This window comes from Dipodomys spectabilis, unplaced genomic scaffold, assembly GCF_019054845.1.
Source record: "Dipodomys spectabilis isolate Male_0828 unplaced genomic scaffold, ASM1905484v1 ptg000289l, whole genome shotgun sequence".
Classification (NCBI taxonomy): Eukaryota; Metazoa; Chordata; class Mammalia; order Rodentia; family Heteromyidae; genus Dipodomys; species Dipodomys spectabilis.
This window is the reverse complement of record NW_024870966.1, coordinates 6369263-6390122: the sequence shown is the minus strand read 5'-3', so window position 1 is coordinate 6390122 and position 20860 is coordinate 6369263. Positions and strand designations below refer to the sequence as shown.

Genomic DNA, 20860 nt, shown 5'->3' with positions numbered 1-20860 from the left:
AGACCCAGCCACCAAGGAGAGTAAACAGTCAGTCTACTGGGTGTAGCCCTCAGAAGACCAGCACTGGGCTTGCTGACCCTAGTGATGAGAAGAAAGATGGAGAGGTGTGCAAAGACAGTGTGGCTTCCCTGTGATCTGTGAAAATGCTTAGGGTGGGGGGGGGGGGGGTCATGGGGACAATATGGCAGTGGTGGTGATGGTATAAAGCAGGGAAGTTGGAAGATAAGAGGTAGAGCTAGTAGCCTTGGCTAGTGGTTATGCCTAAAGGGAGGCTGATTGATGGGGAACTCCTCCAGAAGATGATTTCCGAGATGAGAAAGTGACATGAGAACCTCTAAGCCGTGTGATGTTGGGCGATGGATCCCCTGGGAACAAGCCCCGAGAAAGCCACAGGTTGGGGCCAAAACATCCTGGTATCCCCCCACCTCAGGACTCACACTGCCAAAATGGCAAGGGCTGCTTCCTCGTGGGCACGCGGCAGGGGCAGGGATGGGCCTTGTCCTGGGAATGGAGGGGCAACCTAGAGACTCAGCTTTTGGTCTTGGCAGTGGAATCAGAAGGACTTGGTGGAAGTAGGGGAGTTGGTGGAGTGAGGAGGATGCTGTACAGGTCTAGAGCCAAGAAGTGTAGTGAGACTGGATGGAGTGTGGCAGGTACAATGGGGAGGCAGGAAAGTTCATGGGGGCAGGAGAGTTGAAGGATCAACTCTTGTGTTCCAGGCTAAGGCCTTGGTCAGGAGGTACCAGGGAACGAACTTACTAACCTCCCTCTGCAATCCCAGAGGTAGCCCTGTCTGATCAACTTGTTCTCTGTCATTTTCCAGACAATAGAATGGCCCCAGGAAGGGGCCCAGGTAGTTCAGAAGGACAAATCCTTCCAATTACTTATGCAAAGCCAATGCCTGACTCTGGCAAATTAAAGGGAGGTATAAATAATCTCACACCATCCTCTGTCCTTATATCATTAGTGTAGCAAACACTAGAGATTAATATGCTGTCCTGAAACAACTGAACTGTAATAATTGTACAGGACACACTTAATATGAAGCGCAAAATAAAGAAGTTTCATTTCAAGCTAAGGCGCTCTAAACATCAGAAGCCAAGTAGGTCCTCTGTGGTGTAATTAGCCAGTCGTGGAGCCGGGCTGATTGAGAATGTGCCTCCCTGTGACCAGGGTAGCCGGGACAGTCTGTGATGAGTTGTGATCTTGTCGGCTTAACGAGGCCCATTAATAACCCATGGGCGTTTCTATTTTCGAAATCGTCTCCTGTGTCTAATGGTGTTGAGGAGCCAGGAGGAAATCGCTTGGTACCCTCTAAATGGAATTCTAAATCTTCTCTCCTAGGAGATTATACATGCTGTGACTTAGTTGTAAGAATAAAAGAATGCGAGAAAGAGGACCGGGGCACACCAGAGTCCTCATCTGCACCCCTCTCGCCAGTACCACCCGATAGACCACAGGCCCCCGACCTGTTGGAAGATGGTTCTGAGCCTCAGCAGACACCCGCAAGCCCCATGACCTTGCAGGTAAGGTGTTGCTTCTCTCCCAGGGGAGGGCCGTCCCGGGAAGTTAGGGTGCCTGTGACCTCACTTTCCCACCTTTGTCATGGCTGTGTGCTCCGGCTTCCTTCCCTAACTTCTCTGAGCCTCTGTTTCATGGTGTGAATATGGACATAATGACACTCACTAATTGACCAGGTTAGAATGAGGATCAAATTCTACCAACAGTGACAGTGACGGAAGGCAGATGCCCAGGTACACAGGACATTTTGTAACATCAGCCCCTTTGCTCCTCTAGCGAGCAGAAATCTTCATGAATGCCTCCGTCAGATGGGGACCCTGAGCCTTTGAGAGATTAAGGAAGGCGCTAGGTCACGTGGCTATGAGCGGAAGAACACGGCAGGTTTCATGGACATCTTTCTAACTATGGAAGTCACGTACACACAGTGGTTAAAGTCATAAAAGAGCAGGTGTGGTGGTCCCACTCTGTAATCCTAAGTACTTGAGAGGTAGGATATCAGGGCAGTTCAGGGCCAGTCCAGGCAAAAAGAAACTCACGAGACTCCATCTCAACCAGTGGCCGAGTATGGTGGTGTGTGTCTGTTATTCTGGCTGTTGGGTAAGCACACTGGCAAGGTGCAGTGTCTCTCGTCTGTCAAAAGTAGGAGAATCGCTACCCAGGCTGTCATAGAACAATAAAGATAACCAATAGAAAAAGGAAAAGGGTCTGGAGACATGGAGGTGTGGCTCAAGTTGGAGAATACCTGCCTAGTCAGCATGAGGCCCTAAGTTCAATCTCTAAAACACTGGGGTGGGGGAATAAGGTGCTAAGCGATGTCAGAGAAAGTTCTTGTTCGCACACACTGCTTAGCTAGCCACGCATGCCCCTGGGGAGGCATTTGGCGGGCATTTGGTTGAAAGGCAAGCAATGGTTCCCTTTGCTGACTCCTGCACTTCTGAGCCTCACTGGGCCCCAATGAAGTCTTCATGGTGCCCCAAAGCATCCTGGCTTCCGTGGCTCTCTTGGGATATGCACAGAAAGCACAGCAACACCCAGGCCAACCGTTCTCAAGGGCTATCTCTCCAATCCTGGAGTCCCCTGAGGCTGACCACCAGTGGGTGAGGCCTCCTAATGCCCAGTACCCTGTGGCTGGCACTGATCTGACCTAGAAGATGCTTTCCCCTGCTGGGGATGCACACATAACACAGATGAAGCGCGCGCGCGTGATGCCTGCTAGAGATCTGGAAGAGGAACGAGGCTTAGGAGCATTCCCCCTGTGGCCTGTGCTGAGCCCCTGCCACCGGCAGAGCTCTGTCCATGAGACGTGGCCTGTGCCTTTCTCGGCCTTGCGTAGAGGCCAGCCGAGCACACAGATTCCGTCCTCTGAGGCAGTGTGAGGTGCCATGTGCTCCATGTGCATGGGGAGATAGCCACTTGAGCCAGTGGCTGGCCTGGGGATGTCCCTCTAGGGAGGGTCAGCCTGTGGGCTGAAGACAGTGAAAGGCAGAGAGAGAAAAGCAAGAGACTCGCAGGCCCAAGTGTCACCATGTCATCTACCAAACTCGAGTTGTATCTGCCCAATGGGAATAAACACCCCTGCCAGAATCCATGGGGACCCAAGAAGTGAAGTGTGCCCAAAGAGCACCCAGGGGAGCACCCAGGGGGACACCTGGAGGAGCACCGTGGGAGCACGCAGGGGAATCAATGCTGGCAGTGGGAGGGTCAAGGCTGATGAGGAGATGCGGAGACTTTGGCTCTCCACCCACAGAACCCTTCTGCAGAGGCAAAGATTTCCCTGCAGCTCATTCTCAGGAGGGAAAATGGTCTCCTTGAGCCATGGTCTCTCCTGCAAAGGCCCACTGTTCACCCTGGAGAGCACACCGCGTCGGTGCCTCTTAAGATCCCACTCCAGCGGGAGCAAGCGACCCCGCCCCCTCCCCTGCATCCCGCCCCCACCCGTGTCTCTTTGGGATGTGGGTGCTGGGTACTGGGATTTGGTCCGTTGGCAACCTGTGGCCTGACAGGGCAGAAGAATGGATGTGCAGAGGTTTGTGTTTTCACTCAGGAGGCCCCATGCTTGTTACCCCTGGGTCCTGCTGCGGTGTGTGTGTGTGGGGGGGGGGGGGGTGCATCGTGGTGCTGGCCGCACTGACCCCCAGGACCTATGTCATCAACATGTCTGTGGCATCTGTGTGCCAGGCCATGGGAGAACTTTGGGAAGTGCCTGTTGGGCTCTGAGTACCACCCATTTGATTGGCTTTTCTTGGCCCAATCAGATGGAGATGTTACTTCTCTTTGCTTTTTTTTTTTCCACTTCAATTAGGAAGCACTGGAGGTCCATAAACCTCAGTTCATCTCTCGCTCACAAGAACGGCTTAAGAAGCTAGAACACATGGTCCAGCAGAGAAAAGCCCAGCAGAAGGAGAAGCTGGGGCAGAAACAGAGCTCCTCTCCCATCCGTGCCAGCAAAAAGCAGTTCACCATTCCTCATCCGCTTAGTGGTAAGCTACCAGGGGCCTGGGGAAGCCTGGGGAGGGAGTCCTCTGGCCAGAGCCTTCGTCTGGGGGTGACAGGTCTCAAGGAAGCCATTGACATCCACAGAACCAAAGCTCAGCCTCATCAGAAAGCCTGCTCTGGGAGCCAGCGTCTTCTGAGAGATTAGATGTGGGCACCAAACTCAGCAGAAATAACTTGGGACACAAATTTCCCACTCTAGTTGCTACCACTGTAGCCATAAGTTCAAATTCTTGGCTCCTAACGGATGTTTACAAGACATCCCCTCTGCCCTTTATAGATTGCAAAACAGATCTTGGGGCGAGAGGTTGACTCCAGCTTGTCTATAACAACATTTGTCTTCTTGAAAACCCCCATCCTGCTGAGAGCAGGGATGGGTGAGCCAGCTTGCCTAGCGCTGTGAGACGGGTCAGCTGACCCCAGGCAGCGGGGGAGGAGACACTCACTTGTGGGAGAAGGAATTATCAAGACCCTTTCTAGGCCAGGAACCAGAGGGGGACAGCACAGCGAGCAAGACTGACCTCAGTGCTTCCTTCACAGAGCTCAGAAACAGACTATTAAACTAGCAAGAATGACAAAAGGAGGTGAGGGCAGGAATGGGGGACCTCGGAGCACATACTTATCGCCTGCCAACCCAAATCATAAAATCTGGAGACCCAGAGAAGCCTCTGTTTTATCCCTTAGGATAGAGGAATGAGGTTTATCTCCCTAGGGAAAATGTGTCGGCCGGGGAGGGGGGGGAGGGGGGGAGTGGCGCTCAGGAGGTGAAATCATGAGGAAACTTCTGAGTAAAAGTCCTCTGGGAAGATAACCATAGTGAAATGCAGCCGAGCGAACATCATGAAGATCTCAGAAAGGGGAAGTGGAGGCAGAGGACAAGAGTGGGTGTTCTAAGGGACAGCCCCCACAGCCAAGGGGCAGGCCGTGTGTTTCCTGCAACCCGGAACATTCTTGAAGAAGTGTCTGGGAACCCCAGCAAGGTTTTCAGATGACTCTGAAGTCATCGTCTTCGGGCAGGCTTTGGGGTCTTCTGACCGCCCCTGCTCCCCGTCAGCCTATGGTGGCACCACTGAAGGCTCCGCCTCTGTCTTCACGGGGCCTCTTTCCTTCCCCGTGTCTCTGACTTTGTGTCTACATTGGTTGCCTCTTCTCACACACTGGATTTGGGTCACCCAGCCCGGGATGACCTCATCTTAACTGCCTTCCGTCGGCAAGGACTGTATCTCCAATGATAAGGTCAAATTAAGGGTCTCCAACAGGCACGGGGAGCTAAGACTTGATTGTATCATTTGGGGGGACACAGTTCAACTCACTACATTTTCCTTTGATGTTGTGTGCAAAGCAAATGTAAGGTCACCTACCTATGGACCAAATCTTAAAACTTCGCATACAAGACAGGAGGATCCAGGCCCAGTGCGTAGTGTTAAATAACTGAGGGACCTTTTTATTCCTCCAATTCCAAGACGGTGCTGGTAAGTGGAACGCTGGGGGTGAGGGGCTTCACTGGCTCCGACTTCATGGCCTTTTCAACTGTCCCCTACAGTACCCATGTGTTGGTGAGAACTCTGTTTGCATGTTTGTTTGTGTAGGTCAGTTAAATCAGACACAGTCTGGAACCAGAGCCCCTGCCAGCTCAGGCAAGTGGGAGGGAATGTTTAAGGCCCCATTAAACAAGTCTACAGCACACGTCTTGTCTTCAGCCTGTCTGCTGGCAAGATGATAAAAGCAAAATGCAGATGTTTTCCTTACATGCTAAATTAGTTAATAAATCATGAGCGTGAACGAGCGCGGGTTGCAGTGTCAGGGTGTCTGGTGAAAGGAAGACTTGGGTCTGCTTCTCTGTGCCCAGATAGCAGCCTCCAGTCAGGGCTCTGTGCTGTACTGGCTCAGGGACAGGACCAAGAGGCCCAGGTGGGAATGCTGACACCTGACAATGCCAGGAGAAATGAGGCCCTGGATTTGCAGAGATGATGATGACAAAGACCAGAAACCAGCAGTTCCGTGTTGGTTGATGAATTCTGAGCAGCCTCTAAAGCTCCGAGGTAGGATGTGGCATGTATGTCCTGTGTACATGTGTGTGTGCATGTATGTATGTATGTTTATTAGGGCTAGAGGCCCCTCTTGGTGCATCAGGGGTGATAGCATTGAAAGGGCCCTGGCTATAGCGCCCAGTTCCGATGGAGACTTCCGGTTGCATCAAGATGAAGAGTACCAGGACTAACAACTAAGTTTTCAGAATGAGGCACTGTTCTACCTTCCAGACAGAGCCAGAAGCAGGACAGCTCCAAAGCAGTGGGAGCTGTGGGCAGGAGGGTTTGGCTTCCATGTGTGTGAAGGGTGCTGTGCCCACAGGTCCTTGTAGGGGGTGGGTAGCCGCCCTCACCACCCCTGTTGACACATTGCAGTGACTCAGACCAGGACCTGACCCATACGTGGGTCCCAAGCCTCCCTAGAGTACATCCATCTCCCATAACCCAGATTCCTCACAGCCTGATCCTGCCACCTCTGGCCTGGTAGAAGCTTGTCTGAGCCCTGTCACCCTCTGAGGCCCAGCTAAGGCCCATCTCTTTATCATCAGGCCTCTTCTCTGCCCCCTTGAGCCATGCTGTGGTCTGTAATAATTCTCACATCTCAGCTGAGGGCCTCATTGTTGACGAATCACATCTGCAGCCATACAACGCAACTCTCCACCCAACTCAGAAAGCCTGGCAGAGCCCAAACCCTTGCCCACATGGCCAAATGAGTGAGTTCCTTCTCCATCCACCTGGCATGCCCAAGTTGTGCTTGCCCAAGTTGTATCTTTAATCTTTAAATGTGTAAAAGAAGCTTCCCCTTCTCCCACACAGCCCTCCCATCCATCCTGCACTATCTGAACACTCATGGCTTTACATGCTGCTTAATCGTGTTTCTTTATTCACCGTGGGTTGTATGGTATCTGTGTGTGGACAATGTTCTTAGAACACAAACAGCGGCAGGTACATACCACGCCATGCCATGCGGCGCCACTTAGATACCCAGCTGTATGTAGCTCGACAGTGCAATTTAATCTGAATTCCATTACCCACACTTCCCAAGGTGAGCCAAGTCAGAGCCATTCAAATCACGGATCAGTAGAGGAACTGAATCCTCCAGAAGGCACTGCAGGTTTCCTTCTGCAGCTCTGCCTTGGCTGATGGTTCTTGGCTAGAGCAAGCATTAACATTCATTTGCATTCCCTGAGCATCCAGCCCAAGGAGATATGACCCAGCAGATCCAAAATGGCAGCAGAAGTCAGGGTGCTCATAAAAATGTGCCGTGTGTCACCCAGCCAGCCAGCCGATCAGGCTGCAGAGCCCAGGCTGATGATCTGATCTCCTGAATGTCTTTCTATAAAACGTTAAAATAAATATTTGTGTTAGTCTCCCAATATTAATCACGAAGGAATTTTAAGATGTGCTTATCAGATAAAAGTCAACTTTTACTTTTATCAGTCAGGAAATGAAACAGGAGACATGTCACTGAAGTCACTATTTCTCTGATCAGACACCCACCTGCACACTGGACTATAGAGTAGAGGCTGCCACACTGTGCCACACCATCACCGTTTGTTGCTTTTTATTATTAAAGAAAAGACCAATGTCTATTGATCAGAATTAGACTTAAAGGACAACTAAAATTGCATGCAGATGCTGGGTGCTAGGGCTCATGTCTGTAATCCTTGCTACTTAAAAAGCTGAAATTGGAGATTCAGGGTTCAAGGCCAGCCTGAGCAGACAAATCTTAAGATAAATCAATCTCTCTCTCTCTCTCTCTCTCTCTCTCTCTCTCTCTCTCTCTTTCTTTCTCTCTCTCTTTCTATCATGGGGCTTGAGCTCAAGGCCTGGGTACTGTTCCTGAGCTTTTCTGTTCAAGGCTAGCACTCTACCACTTTGAGCCAATGTGCAACTTATGGTTTTCTGGTAGTTAATTGGAGATAAAAGTTATGGACTTTCCTGCCAGGCCTGGCTTTGAACCATGATCCTCAGATCTTGGCCTCCTGAGAAGCTAAGATTGCAGGTGTGAGCCAAATGTCTAGCCTGACATTTTATTTTTTGGTCATGAGACTTGAATGCTGGGCCTAGGTGTTATCCCTGTGCTCTTCAGCTCAAGGCAAGGCTCTACCGCTTGAGCCCCAGTGCCACTTCCGGTTTTCTAGTGGTTTATTGGAGATAAGAGTCTCACGGACTTTTCTGCTCAGGCTGGTTTTGAACTATGATCCTCAGATCTCAGCCTCCTGAGTAACTAGGATTACAGGCATGAGCCACCAGCGCCTGGCTTCCAGCCTGAGAAATTTTTATCTCCAATTAATCAGCAAAAGGCTGGAACTGGAGTCATGGATAGAGTGGTAGATCACCGGCTGTGAGCAAAAAAGAATCTAGTGAGCACAGCGCTCTAGAGTTCCAGTCCAAGGAACAGCATAAAGAAAACACCACATAGCACAGACACTGAACTGAGAAAAGGTGAGAAAATAACTTTGTGAGGGATTACTTGGCCCTGTATTTTAAAATTCCACTTCAAACTTACTTTCTTTTCTGACCCATAAAGCAGCTAAATGATCAGCCCAGTAGGGCCTCTAAGAGGGTAAACTACCTGGTCACCAACCTGGAATGGGTCACCTCTCTCACCGTATTTTGTGATTCTCTAAAATACACTGGAAAGCCCTGGAACTGGAGCACGTGCTGGCCTCTGTGAACGGCCCTTCCTCCAGACTCATCCTGGGTGCAGTCACTCAGCCATGTGGGGACAAGTGGCGTGATTTGAATTTTGTCACTGAAAAACATACCCCTATTTTCCTTCAGCCTCAGTAAGGTCTAATTGACAGCAGTTGTCTGTATTTATGATGTACATTGTGTTTTTTCATACATGAATGCATTGTGAGATGATTAAATGAAGATAATTAGCAGACCAACACCTTATACATTTTTTTTGGTGATGAGAGTGTTTAATATCTCTCTCTTGCAAATATAAAATGTAACACTTTCTTAACTCTAATCGCCATGCCGTACAGAAGGTCTTCGGAACGTCTTCCCCGCTCTGGGTGGAACTTCCGTTCCTTTGACCAGCACTTCCCCAGTGTTCTATCCTGCCTAGCGCCTCCCCTATCTCCCACCTGTCCCAAGAACCTTGGGACTCACCCTGTTGCCTGCACGAGGGAGCCGCAGTTTTGTGTGTTTTAATTCATCCTCTGGGCTTACTCAGGTTGTCACAAATTACGTGATTTCTTTAAAAAAAATAGTGAAATAGTATTCCATTGTGCCTATGTGTGTGTGAGCATATGTGTGTGGGGGGGGTTGCATGTGTGTTTACCTGCGTGCAGGTATGTGCTCCTGTGTGAGTGGTGTGTGTGTGTGTGTGTGAGTGGTGTGTGTGTGTGTGTGTGAGTGGTGTGTGTGTGTGTGTGTGTGTGTGTGTGTGTGTGTGTGTGTGTGTGTGCGCGCGCGCGCATGCATCATATTCTCACCCTCTATTCCTTTGCACATAGATGTCTTGGCTGTTCATACACCTAACACTGTATGAACACACAGGACAACGTCAGCTCTTCAATACACTGATTTCATTTCCTTTGAAATGCAAGTTTGCTCAGGCCCAGCAGGGGCCTGTGTATGCCAGTGTCTGTTTCCCTAGCACCTCCTCAGAACTTTCTATAGGGTGGTTTTTCCTAGCCATCATCCTCGGGGGCGTGAAATGACAGCTCCTTGTGTTTTCAATATGAGTTTTTTTGTTCAGTGTCACACTCGCCTTTCAATGCTGGCCCTGAGAAACGTCTACCTGGGTCTTTTGCCTGTTTTTAAAATCAGATTCTGCTCTTGCTACTGAGGGTTTTGCTTCTCCCGTACTTTGGACTTTGCCCCCTTAACTGATGTGTGATTTATAAATGCCGTCTCCCATTTATTGAGCCATCTCTTTACTCTGTTGATAGTTTCTTTGGCTGTGTATAGCCTTTTTCGTTTGACTCAACTCTATTAACATTTGCTTCTGTTGTCTAAGCTTTTAGAGGTCACAACCCCAGAACTTTTGCATGGACTAAAAAGCTTTCCCATAATGTTATCTAGGAGTTTTACAAACTCAACTATTACATTTAAGACTTTAATCTATTTTGAGAGGGTAAGGAATTTCCAATTTCCTTTTCTGCACGTGACTATCATGCCACTATTTAATGGTGTTCTCAGCATCTTTGGTCAAAGATCAGGTGTATATAAAGGCATGAACTTATTTCTGGGTTATCTGTTCAGTCTGGTCCATAAGTCTGTTTCCGTGTCATGCTGAGGTCTTGTTTGTTTTGCTCCTTCGGTGAGGCTCAAGATACAACTAAGGCCTTGCACATGCTAGGCCAGAAATTTACCTGCGCTTTCCTCATTCTTTTCTGTGCTGGGGATTGAACCCAAGGCCTGATGCATGTGAGCACCCACTCTACAACTTGGGCCAGGTCCCCAGCCCCATACCATGCTGCTTTGATTTCCATAGCTATCTTTTGTAGAGAAAGACCCACTGATTCTGTTAGCCTCAATTCTCAGTCTCTTACCCACTTACTCTGAGACCTAACTGTAAGAGCTCCATTTTCTCACCTATACAGAAGAGAGATCTTCTTTCCTGGGTCACTGTGAGAATGAATTGAACTGGGAATAGAAAAGTTGGAGGTCAAATGCAGAGTGGACATTTGGGGAATGGTAGTTGGTAGTTCCTGTAGCTTCTCCACAGTTTATGGGACACACTTAGACATACTGTTCCCAAGAGTCCTAGGAAACTTTAAAGCAGATTCCGTGTCCCTGCTGAGTGGGGGAGGAAGTGATATTTTAGTGCTCAGGTAGCCTGGGCTGGGCATAGAGCCCCAGGCAAAGAATTACACTCACTGAGGTCTTCTGAAGTAACCATGAGTCAGGCAAATCAAAAGAACCACCATATGAGCATCGTAAAAGCATCACATTTAACTTCCTAATGCTCACATGATCATTATGTAAGCAGAAAGGAGCTGAACTTTGTGTCACATCGAGTGAGGTCACTAAGGACTGCCCTTGACCCTTACTGAATCCCAGAGGGGGAACAAAGCTCCCATATTGTTTTCCTACAACCTGTGGATATTGCTGTCCCAGAGCTCCTAGGGTTGGGGGGCATGTCAAGGTTACACTTTATTGTCAGTGGACAGGAACCCTTTATTGAGGTTCCCTTTGGGGTACCTGGGGTCCAGTAGGGATCTGACTTAGTTGAAGAGTTTCTGATGCTGTTGACACTGGTGAATGGAATTCACACGAGCCCAGCTCATGGTCCCTCAGACCTTTGGCAAGCTGCAATGTGAGTTAGGAGCTGGTGTGGGCCTGACCGTCTAAGCAGTCCCAGGGAGCTAACATTGTCAGATCGCTTTGTCCCTTGTTGGATTCCTTGAAGAGTAACCAGTCAATACATATGAATACATATAAGCATACCTATAATACACAGAGTACATATAAACCACATGTCCCAAGCATCTTGTGTCTCACGGCCAAGGGTAAAGAAGCAGGGGCATCGATTGCAGAGAGAGAATAGGGAACAGAGCCCTGGTTTGCAGAGCAGAATACAAGAAGAGACTCCTCTGTCCTCGGAGGCCTTGTGTGCTACTTGGAGAGAGAGAGAGTTGGGAAAGTAGACAGCTGTGTGATTCCAAGCATGGAATCATAGAAGATGAGACCCCTAGGCAGTCAGAGGAAGGGGGCTGAAGTCAGTGCTCAAGGTTCAAGATGACAGAGCAGAGTCCACTTCTCTTTTTAAAGAAATAGCTTTTGTGGGGACTAGGATTCTCTTCACTGCTGTGGCCCAGGCCCCCTGTGCCAACCTGCATCCAGGGAGCATATGAAAGAGACCCCCCTGGACTGCTGAGGCCACAGCAGGCCCCTCTCAGCACTGCCCTCCCCAAGGAAGCAGAGCCTCTGTGAAGCCCATCGGGTAACAGCCCTGCTCCCGGGCTGCCTGGAGGCCTTGAGATGCTGACCGAGCTCCTTGCTCACGGGATAGCCCTGCACGCAGGAGTGAAGCCCGTACCTTGGAGGACAGTTCACATGGCTTGCCCAGAGACCCCTTCCCGCTTCGTTCTCTAAAAGGAGTGTGCAGAAGCAATCTCGTCAAAGATCAGTCATACACAGAGGCATGAGCTGATTTCTGGATTGTCTATTCAGGCTGGTCCATATGTCTGTTTCCATGCCAGCAGCATGCTGAGGTTTTGTTTGTTTTGCTCCTTTGGTGAGGCTCAAGATGAAACAAAGGCCTTGCACATGGCTAGGCCAGAAATTGCATCTTGCATTTCCCAATTATGACAGTGCCCTTTGTCTCATGTACATGCCAACATGCGGGCTTCCACTCCCCCTCCAGACCCCCAGACGAGCTGCTCACTGCCACAGAGAGGATCCCACAGAAGAAGAAGCAGCTTTAGAGAAAAATCCACCACAAGCTTTTCTCATCAGAAGAGCACTTCAGAGGCATACCACCTGTGAGACTTTACCATATCTCTGTAGTGTAGAAAGGTCTTGTTTGATTTCTGGATAGCTAATTAGAGTAAGATAGACCACACTGTTATTGCCTATGTCAAATGAATTACAGGTTCTACCCCGGTGAGCTAAGTAGAAATGATGTGCCTATAACTGAATTCAAATTCTGGAAATCACTGAGTGAGTACAGCCAGCTGTATACTTGAAATCAGCCTGGTTGTCTTAGAATGCATGCCACCCATGCCCTCCAAAATCCAGCTCTTGCTGTGGTCTGGTCTCGTGGCCCTGGGTCAGGCCTGTCTGACCTTCCTCCACGAGATCTCTTCTGTCCCCATACAGACATTGGTTCTGGCACGTAAAGGCCCTACTCTGGCTCTCATCCAGGGCTCTGAGCTCTTCGTCTCACTTATCTTCATGTCCCTTCTTCCTAATGCCAAGGACATAAAAGCTTGGCAGTTGTCAAGTAAATAGGTTGCTTAGCCCAAAGCCTGGGAGTCATGATGCTTTGTTCCAGCCCCACAATCCCAGTGTGCTGGGTCTCATAGCTACCCTCCCCACTGAGAACCGCCATCTTCTACCACGGACCTCCCTGCTACACGGGTGCCTCTCCCAGACCCCCTTCATGTTCTGAGGAATGACTTCCATCAGCTACAAGCACTAAAAGTCAGATCTCCCTGTGACTCTCCATCTCTCTTGCTCTGGAGACAAATTCCTTAATAGGCATGTAAAGTACAAAATCCAATGTGAGTGGCTCCTAATTCTGGTGTATACTAGAATCATCTGGAGATACTAGTTTGGAAATCCCTGGGAGAAAGGGACATGTGAGAAGTGAATTCCCATCTTCCAAGGAAAGACAGGCATACTTGGTTAAGGCTCTGGAAATATGCATTCTGTGGCTGAGACTGTGGACAGTGGTCTAAGATTCAGGCCAGGTGTGGGTGATTCTGGGCTGATAGGAGCTGAAGCCCCACCCTGGTCCTCAGGCCTTCACAGTCTGAACTTGAGCAGTAACACTTGCCCTTTCCAACATCCATGACCTCAGCACTCAGATGCAAGCAACCATTGGCATGTCACAGGTTTAGTATGAAGACTCATCCTCCTCATGAGACTGTGTCAGGATATGAAAAGAACACACACACACACACACACACACACACACACACGTACACACTAGCAGGATCACTGCAAATCAGCACTCTGACAACTCAGCTGTATAATACCACTCCTTCCCTTCCTGACTACCCACCCCCCAGCACAATGTGCCCAGAGCTACTCAAGACAGGAGTGTTCTTCCTACTCTGGTGAGATTGGAAGACATTGGCAGAGCACTTACTATCTTTCACCTATTTGCTCCAGGAATGTCAGTATCTTTTCCCTGCTCCTCTCCTTCCTTCCTTCCCTCCCTCCCCACCCTCCCTCCCTCCCTCCCTCCCTTCCTCCCTTCCTGCCTTCCTCCCTTCCTCCCTTCCTTCTTCCTTTCTGTCTTTCCCTCTTTCCCTCTTTCCCTCTATCCCTCTCAGCTGTGGGATGATACCGGCTGGTAGTTCTCCTTGTATTGCACTTACTGTGGGCTGCTTGGTTCTGAACTGAACTTTTTGCTCCAGCACAGCAGGCTTTAAAGAGTTCTGAAAACAACACAAGTTTCAGAGGGCTCATATCTTCTTTTTTCTCTAGAAAATAGAATGCTTATTTGTGGAAATAAATTGGTTTAAAAAAATCTATTTCTATTTCTAGACTAGATCACACACAATTAAATTGAGATTGTGAAAAATCATACAAATACAATTTGTTACATTTGTATCCCCTCCAGACACTTTCCATCTGTCTACTCTGGATCCACTACTCTGTCTGGAGCAGCTATTAAGGAATGCTAATCCAGAATGGAGTCTCAGCCTTTGATCTTCTGAGTAGATTCTTCAAGCAGTAACTTGCTGTTCAGTAAGATCCTGACAGGTTCAGTTGGCATGGATTCCTTCTTGGGACTTTTTAGGTGCCCTCAGCTCTGGCCTGGCTCTGTCTAGAATTGAGGCAATACCAGGCTGGGGAGCTGGGAGTCATCTTGGCCAATTGTGTCTCACAGTGGTGTTGTCTTCTCCCTGATTCCATGCCTCCCTGATCTTTCTAAGTACTAATGAATTTCCTCTGTCTTGGAAATGTCCTGATTTCTTTCTCTTGTTTCTCCTTTGACTCTTGGTAGCAGATGTGTTCTGTTCTCCAGAAGGGAAGATCTTTCTTAGATGATTTTGTGTCTTTTCCACCATCTTGGACATTTCTGGAAGAGTCTACACATCCTCAAGCCTCAGAAGTTATGGGCTGATCTATCCATTACAGAAGTTATGGATGAGCCACTGGACAGGCCTGGGTGTAGGAGAGAGAGAAATAGAAGCACACCCATATTTTCATTGGAGGTCATAGACTATCTGTGCTGCTTAGCAAGGATACAGTGCTTCCTGTTTGCTTATTCCAAGTGAGCGCCATGAGCTGGTTACATTCAAGTGTTCTAGAAAGCATAGCAGCTGCTGTGCTTAGGTGTGTGCCAGGCCCTTGGCTAATCTGTAGGGCTGAGAGTCTCTTAGACATTTCAAATTCATTGCAAAAGGTTCCTTTTCAGCTATTGTAAAAAGGAAGTGTTATTATTAAACACATACCACTGTTAAGTGTACCATACATAAACAGCATAACGATTAGTAATAGGTACTTACATTGAAAAGCATTCCTGTTTTCATTTTTTTTTTGTAGTTAGTGTTTTTGCTCTGAGCATAGGGGACCATGATGGTGTCCGTGACACCATCTTCCAACATTAGCAAAGGGGGTATGGTGTTTTTATCTTGCAGCCAAGCACCCCTTGATAGAAGACTGCAGGCACAAGAAGAGTCTGCTTGTCTCAAAACTTTTAGGGGATGGCGGAGAGGTTTTCTGCCCTTAGAGGCCTCGTAAACCTAGCGGGGGAATTTTTCTGTGAGTGCACCTGACACTGCCCACTGCAAGCCACAAGTCTCTGTTGCTAAAGGAAGGCTTAAGAGGAGCAGCTTCACAGCGTTGGTCAGATGCCAGCATTGCACTTTGTGTTCTACCTAACTCTTGTTAAAGCCAGCAGCTGATTGGCTAGTTGTCAAAACACAACCATTTATGATCCTCGAGTCCTGCACAGGCTTGCGGCTTAGGGGGAGAAACAAAGCACAGAGAACTTCCTGAACCACTCCAGTGTTGCCGGAGTGATATTCCATCCCTACTGAAATGAATTCTCTTCCGTTTCTTCCAGATAACTTGTTCAAACCCAAAGAAAGGCGTATTTCCGAGAAGGAGATGCATATGCGCTCTAAGAGGTGCGTGATGGTGACGGGATGCTGAGGGGCTGGGGGTGGGCAATCCAGGCGCTGTCTGGCGGGGCTCTCTACTTCTAGGACCACGTTTATGCTCTCAAGTCCTCTTGGCTGTAGATCTGAAAAACTGGCTAAAATGAGTCTCACTGAAGAATTGTGTCTCAGAGTGTTCGTGCTGCTCTTGGACTAGTGTTAGGAAAGTGGTAGGTCTTGGATTCTGGAATGATCCAGTAATTGGTCCCCGAGTGATCCCCAGACTGTGAGCTGGAACTCCTCTACACATTGACCTCGTCACTCTGGGCAAGAGCGCTGTGCCTCTGCGCCTTTGAAGGTGATTTCACGAGGAGGAAGGAGAGAAGCTGCTTGTCCTGAGGGTCCTGATTGTGGCAGAGCCTGAAGGAAGGAATCCAAACTGGGAGCCATGGAGCCCCTCTCAGAGGGGCCACAGCCAGCTTTCCTGGCGCTCTGTCTCCAGCAGGCTTGGCAGTCCACTGCTGGCACATTCTCCGTCTTGCCTAGCTGGTTGCTGTCCAAGACGCCCAGTAATTCTCACCACCGAGGTGCACACAAAGGCTGCCATTCTTCCTAGGACCTGGCCTCTTAGCTGAACGTAAAAGCTCAGCAGTGTTGGCCACTGCTCGTGCAAAGAAAATGTCATTAGGTTATAATAAAGTGCCCAGCACGGGGAAGGATTATGACAATTAGAGCAAACTGACAGTGCGCTGAGAGACACCATGGCCACAGAAGAAGGCCCCACCCCTTCCATTCCAGGCCCCAAAGCTCTGGTTTTACCATGACTGTGTTGTTTCTGAGATAATCAGGTGACTTCTGTCATCCGTGAGGAATCAGGGCTGGTGGAGGAAGGAGGCTGCAAGCCCTTCCTGTTAAAGATCTGCTTCACAGCATTCTAAACAGGGACTTGCAAAGGACCACCAGGTTTGAAGATGTGCCGTTTCTCCAGGGCAATGTTGCATTGGCAACATTGAAGCAGTCTACCTTCATTTCCTGGGGGGGGTGAATTGAGGGGGGAATCAGCAAGTCTTCCTCTTTCAGTCTCCAAAGTCAGAATTTCCAACGAAGCGCCTAAAAGAACAGGTCTTCAAGCAGCATTAATAGAGAGACTCTTGCCCTATCGTTTCCCTGAAGAGGAAACAATGGATGCCCAGAGGACCATCTCCTTGGTGGGGCTGGGCGCTGGTGGTGCTGCATGCTGGGCTGCCCCTGACTGTCTTCCATGCACTGGGGAGCTGAGCTGCTCTCCACTCCGTGGAATGTGCCAGGCTGAGATCCGGTCCTGGTTCCCACAGTCTCTTCAGGACTGTCATTTCTTTATATTAGTTGGTTTTAATTATACTGTTCAATTGCATTTTCGTGTAAAATCCCAAACACTGGAGATGAAGCTGGAATTCTACCCCATTCTCCTTTTCTCGGCCCCAGCCCTACCTCCCAGGATGCCTGCTATATGTCTTTCTCTACCTGAAAATTCAACTTCCGTTTGTAAGAGGTAGCTGTGGTGATTTATTCTAACCACTAGTGGCATCATGGCGCATATTGTCAGTCTGCATAATATGTCTGGGAGCTTTTACATATCAGAAGATGGTTATTATCCACATTGGCTTTTGACATTCTGAAGCATCCATTGAGGGGTGCCAACTGTGTGGAGTCTATTTGGGGGTACACAGCTCATTTGGGAATCTCTCTGAGAGCACACAGGGGTGACAGGGGTAGTCACTGATACTTTTTATTTGGCTTCTTGGATCAGAAAGAGTGGTCTCTGGATCCCAAAGGCTTTCCACTGTTCACTTTTGGGCCATGTCAGTTTCTCTCTGATTGCTTTATGGACTTCTCCTTTGGACCTTTTTAGATTAGACAACGGAGTATTCACCTAGTCTGTGTTTATTCTATCCATGTTGCTGCCCACAGTGTGCTAGGCACTGGCAAGCACTCGCCTCTCACAGGTCTCGTGAGCAGATTTAGACCAGGTGACAGTGGCGCTTAGTGAGTAAGAATCAAACAGATCAAGGCTCACACCTCAGCCCACCATCATCCAGCCAGGGACTCTACCCAAGCCTCCTCGTCTTGAGCTCCAGTTATTCACATATTTAACACAGGAACCCCAGATGCTTCCTCCAACTATATAGTGAGTTTGAGTTAATTCACATAAGTGACTACTCTAGTGTTCAGCATCCAAGATGTCACATGCTCATACTGCCCTCATCATCGTTGTTCTACTTTGTCCTCATTGTTTTCAGCGTAGGACATCTTAAATAGATTTGGTCTGGCTTTCAAACATGAGAGAAAATGAGAAAGATGTTTTAGCTGCATGCCATGGGTATTGCAGTCCAAGGGCTCAGGCTGCAGTTGGTGGGAACACAGCTCAGCAGGTTGGCATTGGTGCCCACTGGGCACAGCAGCTGGAAGAAGAGTCCCAGGCCCCTGCTTGTCATGAACTCAAAAGATCCTGATTTTACATCAGGACAAGGACCTAAGACTCTGGCCTGGGATGTATTTGAAAAAAAAAAAAAAACCTACTTAAAAATCCAACAGAAGCATTTCTGAATGTCCATCATTATAATTTTTGCTACTCCCACATAGCTATTGCTTCCTTTCCTAAAACCCAGGGAGACAAAAATAGGGTGCCAGACAAAGGCACTAGTGGGAAAGCTTATACTCAGAATGGCCAAGCGGTAGGTTTAGGATCACTCACTTTATGTGTAAGCATTTATCACTGGGAATGAAGAAATGAGGGAAGTGACTTCCAACGAAATACCTGGGCTCCCCCGCTCTCTTGCACTGCCCCAGGAAACGGAGAGACGAGCGAGGTCCTGCCCCCCACCACGTCGCTGTGTCCCGGGGACATCGGGAAGCCCGGCGCGGGGTGTCTCACCACGCAGAGATGGCCCACATGCAGGGTTCTCCCTCTGAAATGAAAGCGCCCGCTGATAAGACAGGATGCCCTCCACTGCAGGCACACGCTGTCGGCTGCCAGTCAAAATGTTCTTTGCATCTGTTTCAGAATCTATAATAACTTGCCAGAAGTGAAAAAGAAAAAAGAAGAACAGAAGAAAAGGGTGATCTTACAGAGTAACAGACTCCGCGCTGAAGTCTTCAAAAAGGTAAATGGCTTTGGGCCAGCGGGCGCGGTGTGTGTGGTACAGAGATCGGAACCGGAGCTTGACATCTCTGCCCCCTGCCCCTGCAGCAGTTACTGGACCAGCTCCTTCAGAGAAACGCGTTGTGACCCCAGGCTGCCCTGAGACCCGCGTGCCCACAGCCGTGAAGACTTCAAGATGGATAAGCCATTAAACTTAGCTGTGTCTTCAAGACATGACAACTTTTGATTTTTTTTTTCTACAGGAAGTATCCCTTCCTGAATGACCCAAACAAACCCGAAACAATAATTGACCATGAAATAGGTCAATCTGTTGCAGGGAAATCAACCCTAAATAACCCACTAGGCTTCCTTCCCTTCGTTGATGGAATTCTGGACTTTCCCTTGTGCTTCTGATATTTCGCCGCAGCAGAAGGCCACGTAGTGTGCTTAGATTCTGGAGGAGGGGGAGGAAGCGCTTTTTTTTTATTGTATTTTTGATCCAGAGTCCTTGTTTTTGTTGTTCAAATTCTACAACTTCAAAACCTGAGAAATCACCTCAAACATGAACCACCTCATCCTAGAGGCTGATTTTTTTTAAATAAGAAGGCAACATGCCAAAGACTAAAGAGCAAGTAGACTGGTTTATTTTCATGACCCAGAATGGTCAGACCAGGGAGCTGTCAGCAGTCGCGTCCATTACCCAACCACAGCACCTCCCTTTGCTCAACTCAAGAGTCGCCATCAGTGGGCCGAAGGCAGAGCTGACTGAATGTGTGGGGACTTCAGTGCTTGCTGCATCACCCCCCCCCAAAAAAAAAGTGAAATGTCCTTAATGGTTCCACCTTTGCTATGTGTTCTTCCAAACGTTATTTATAAATATTTTATTCGCGGAGCTAGAATCAACTGTCTTTTACAACCAATAAATGGAAATGAATGCAATTAACCAGAAATGTAAATATGTCTGTGATACATATTCTGATCTGGACTGAGAGCAATGCTGACAGCACTCAGTGTGGAATGCCACCAAAGCCCCAGAGTGCAGTGTTCTCTGCTGCCACCCCTGGCCACCATGGAAACTGCAGTGTCTTAGAGCCCAGTGCGGGAGGCTGCCTTCCAGGCAGGGTAGAAACAGGGTAGCAACAGGACCCCAGAGATCACTAGGGTATCTCAGAAGTGTGGAGGATGGACTAGGAGTCCTGCAGACACCCCTGTCCGTTTCCTGTCCCGTTCCTCCTCCCTCTGGGTTCCTCTGCCTGGGTTCCTCTTCCAGAGCACTGTGGTCCTTTCCGTGTCCGATGGGTAACTTTACAAAGGTGCTCAGGGTCTCTCTGGGCACCGTCCCCTGCACACTCTGCCCTTTAGTAGAATTAGATTCCATGTCCCATGGTTGCCCAGGCCAGGTCAGGCAGTCTGATAACACCCGCAGAAGAGTGTCAAGCTGCCTCTGGGTGAGAAAATCATGGGGTAGGTGAGAAAGATGACTGTACACATTAAGCATACAAGAGGTATAGGGAGGGATCTGCTAGTGAGGGCAAAGGCAGCTCTGAGGAAACAGCCAGGAACAGCAGATACATGAGTGGTACTCCCCTGGGAAGAGCGTCCAGAGGAATGAATGCAGCCAAGCTGGTGACAGGGAAGTTCCTCTGCAGCCACATAGATGGAACTTGCTGGAAATCTACCTTCTGAACTTGCCAGAAATCTGCAGCGCATAGGGAGGCGCTTCCCTTAGGGTTTTTGCTCGCAGTTCAGAGAAGCCACTGCCAGTGCACTCTCTGGGCCTAGCTCCTGCTGGCCCAGCAAACACCCCCTCCTGTGTCTCTGCAGCACCCGCTCCTGACAAATTTTGATATTGGGCAAGCATGCAAAGTGAAAATTTTCCAAGGGCCTGGATCCATTTTACCAGAGCAGGCAAAAAAGGGCGACGAGGGAGGTAAGACAGACAAATACAGTCAGAA

The 20860-nt window shown here is 48.9% G+C and overlaps 1 protein-coding gene across 1 annotated transcript in view; it reads left to right on the top strand.

Annotated features, from left to right (window-relative positions):
- The window catches only part of CUNH10orf90 (chromosome unknown C10orf90 homolog), a 197793-nt gene extending 177945 nt beyond the window's left edge, over window positions 1-19848 (top strand). Inside the window, exons 7-11 of the mRNA XM_042701360.1 lie at window positions 1345-1526; window positions 3824-4001; window positions 15751-15814; window positions 18828-18927; window positions 19014-19848. Of these exons, the coding sequence (XP_042557294.1) occupies window positions 1345-1526; window positions 3824-4001; window positions 15751-15814; window positions 18828-18927; window positions 19014-19052 (563 nt within the window). The 3' untranslated portion in view covers window positions 19053-19848. The remainder of the gene's footprint in view (window positions 1-1344; window positions 1527-3823; window positions 4002-15750; window positions 15815-18827; window positions 18928-19013) is intronic.
- The last annotated feature ends 1012 nt before the right edge of the window (window positions 19849-20860 follow it).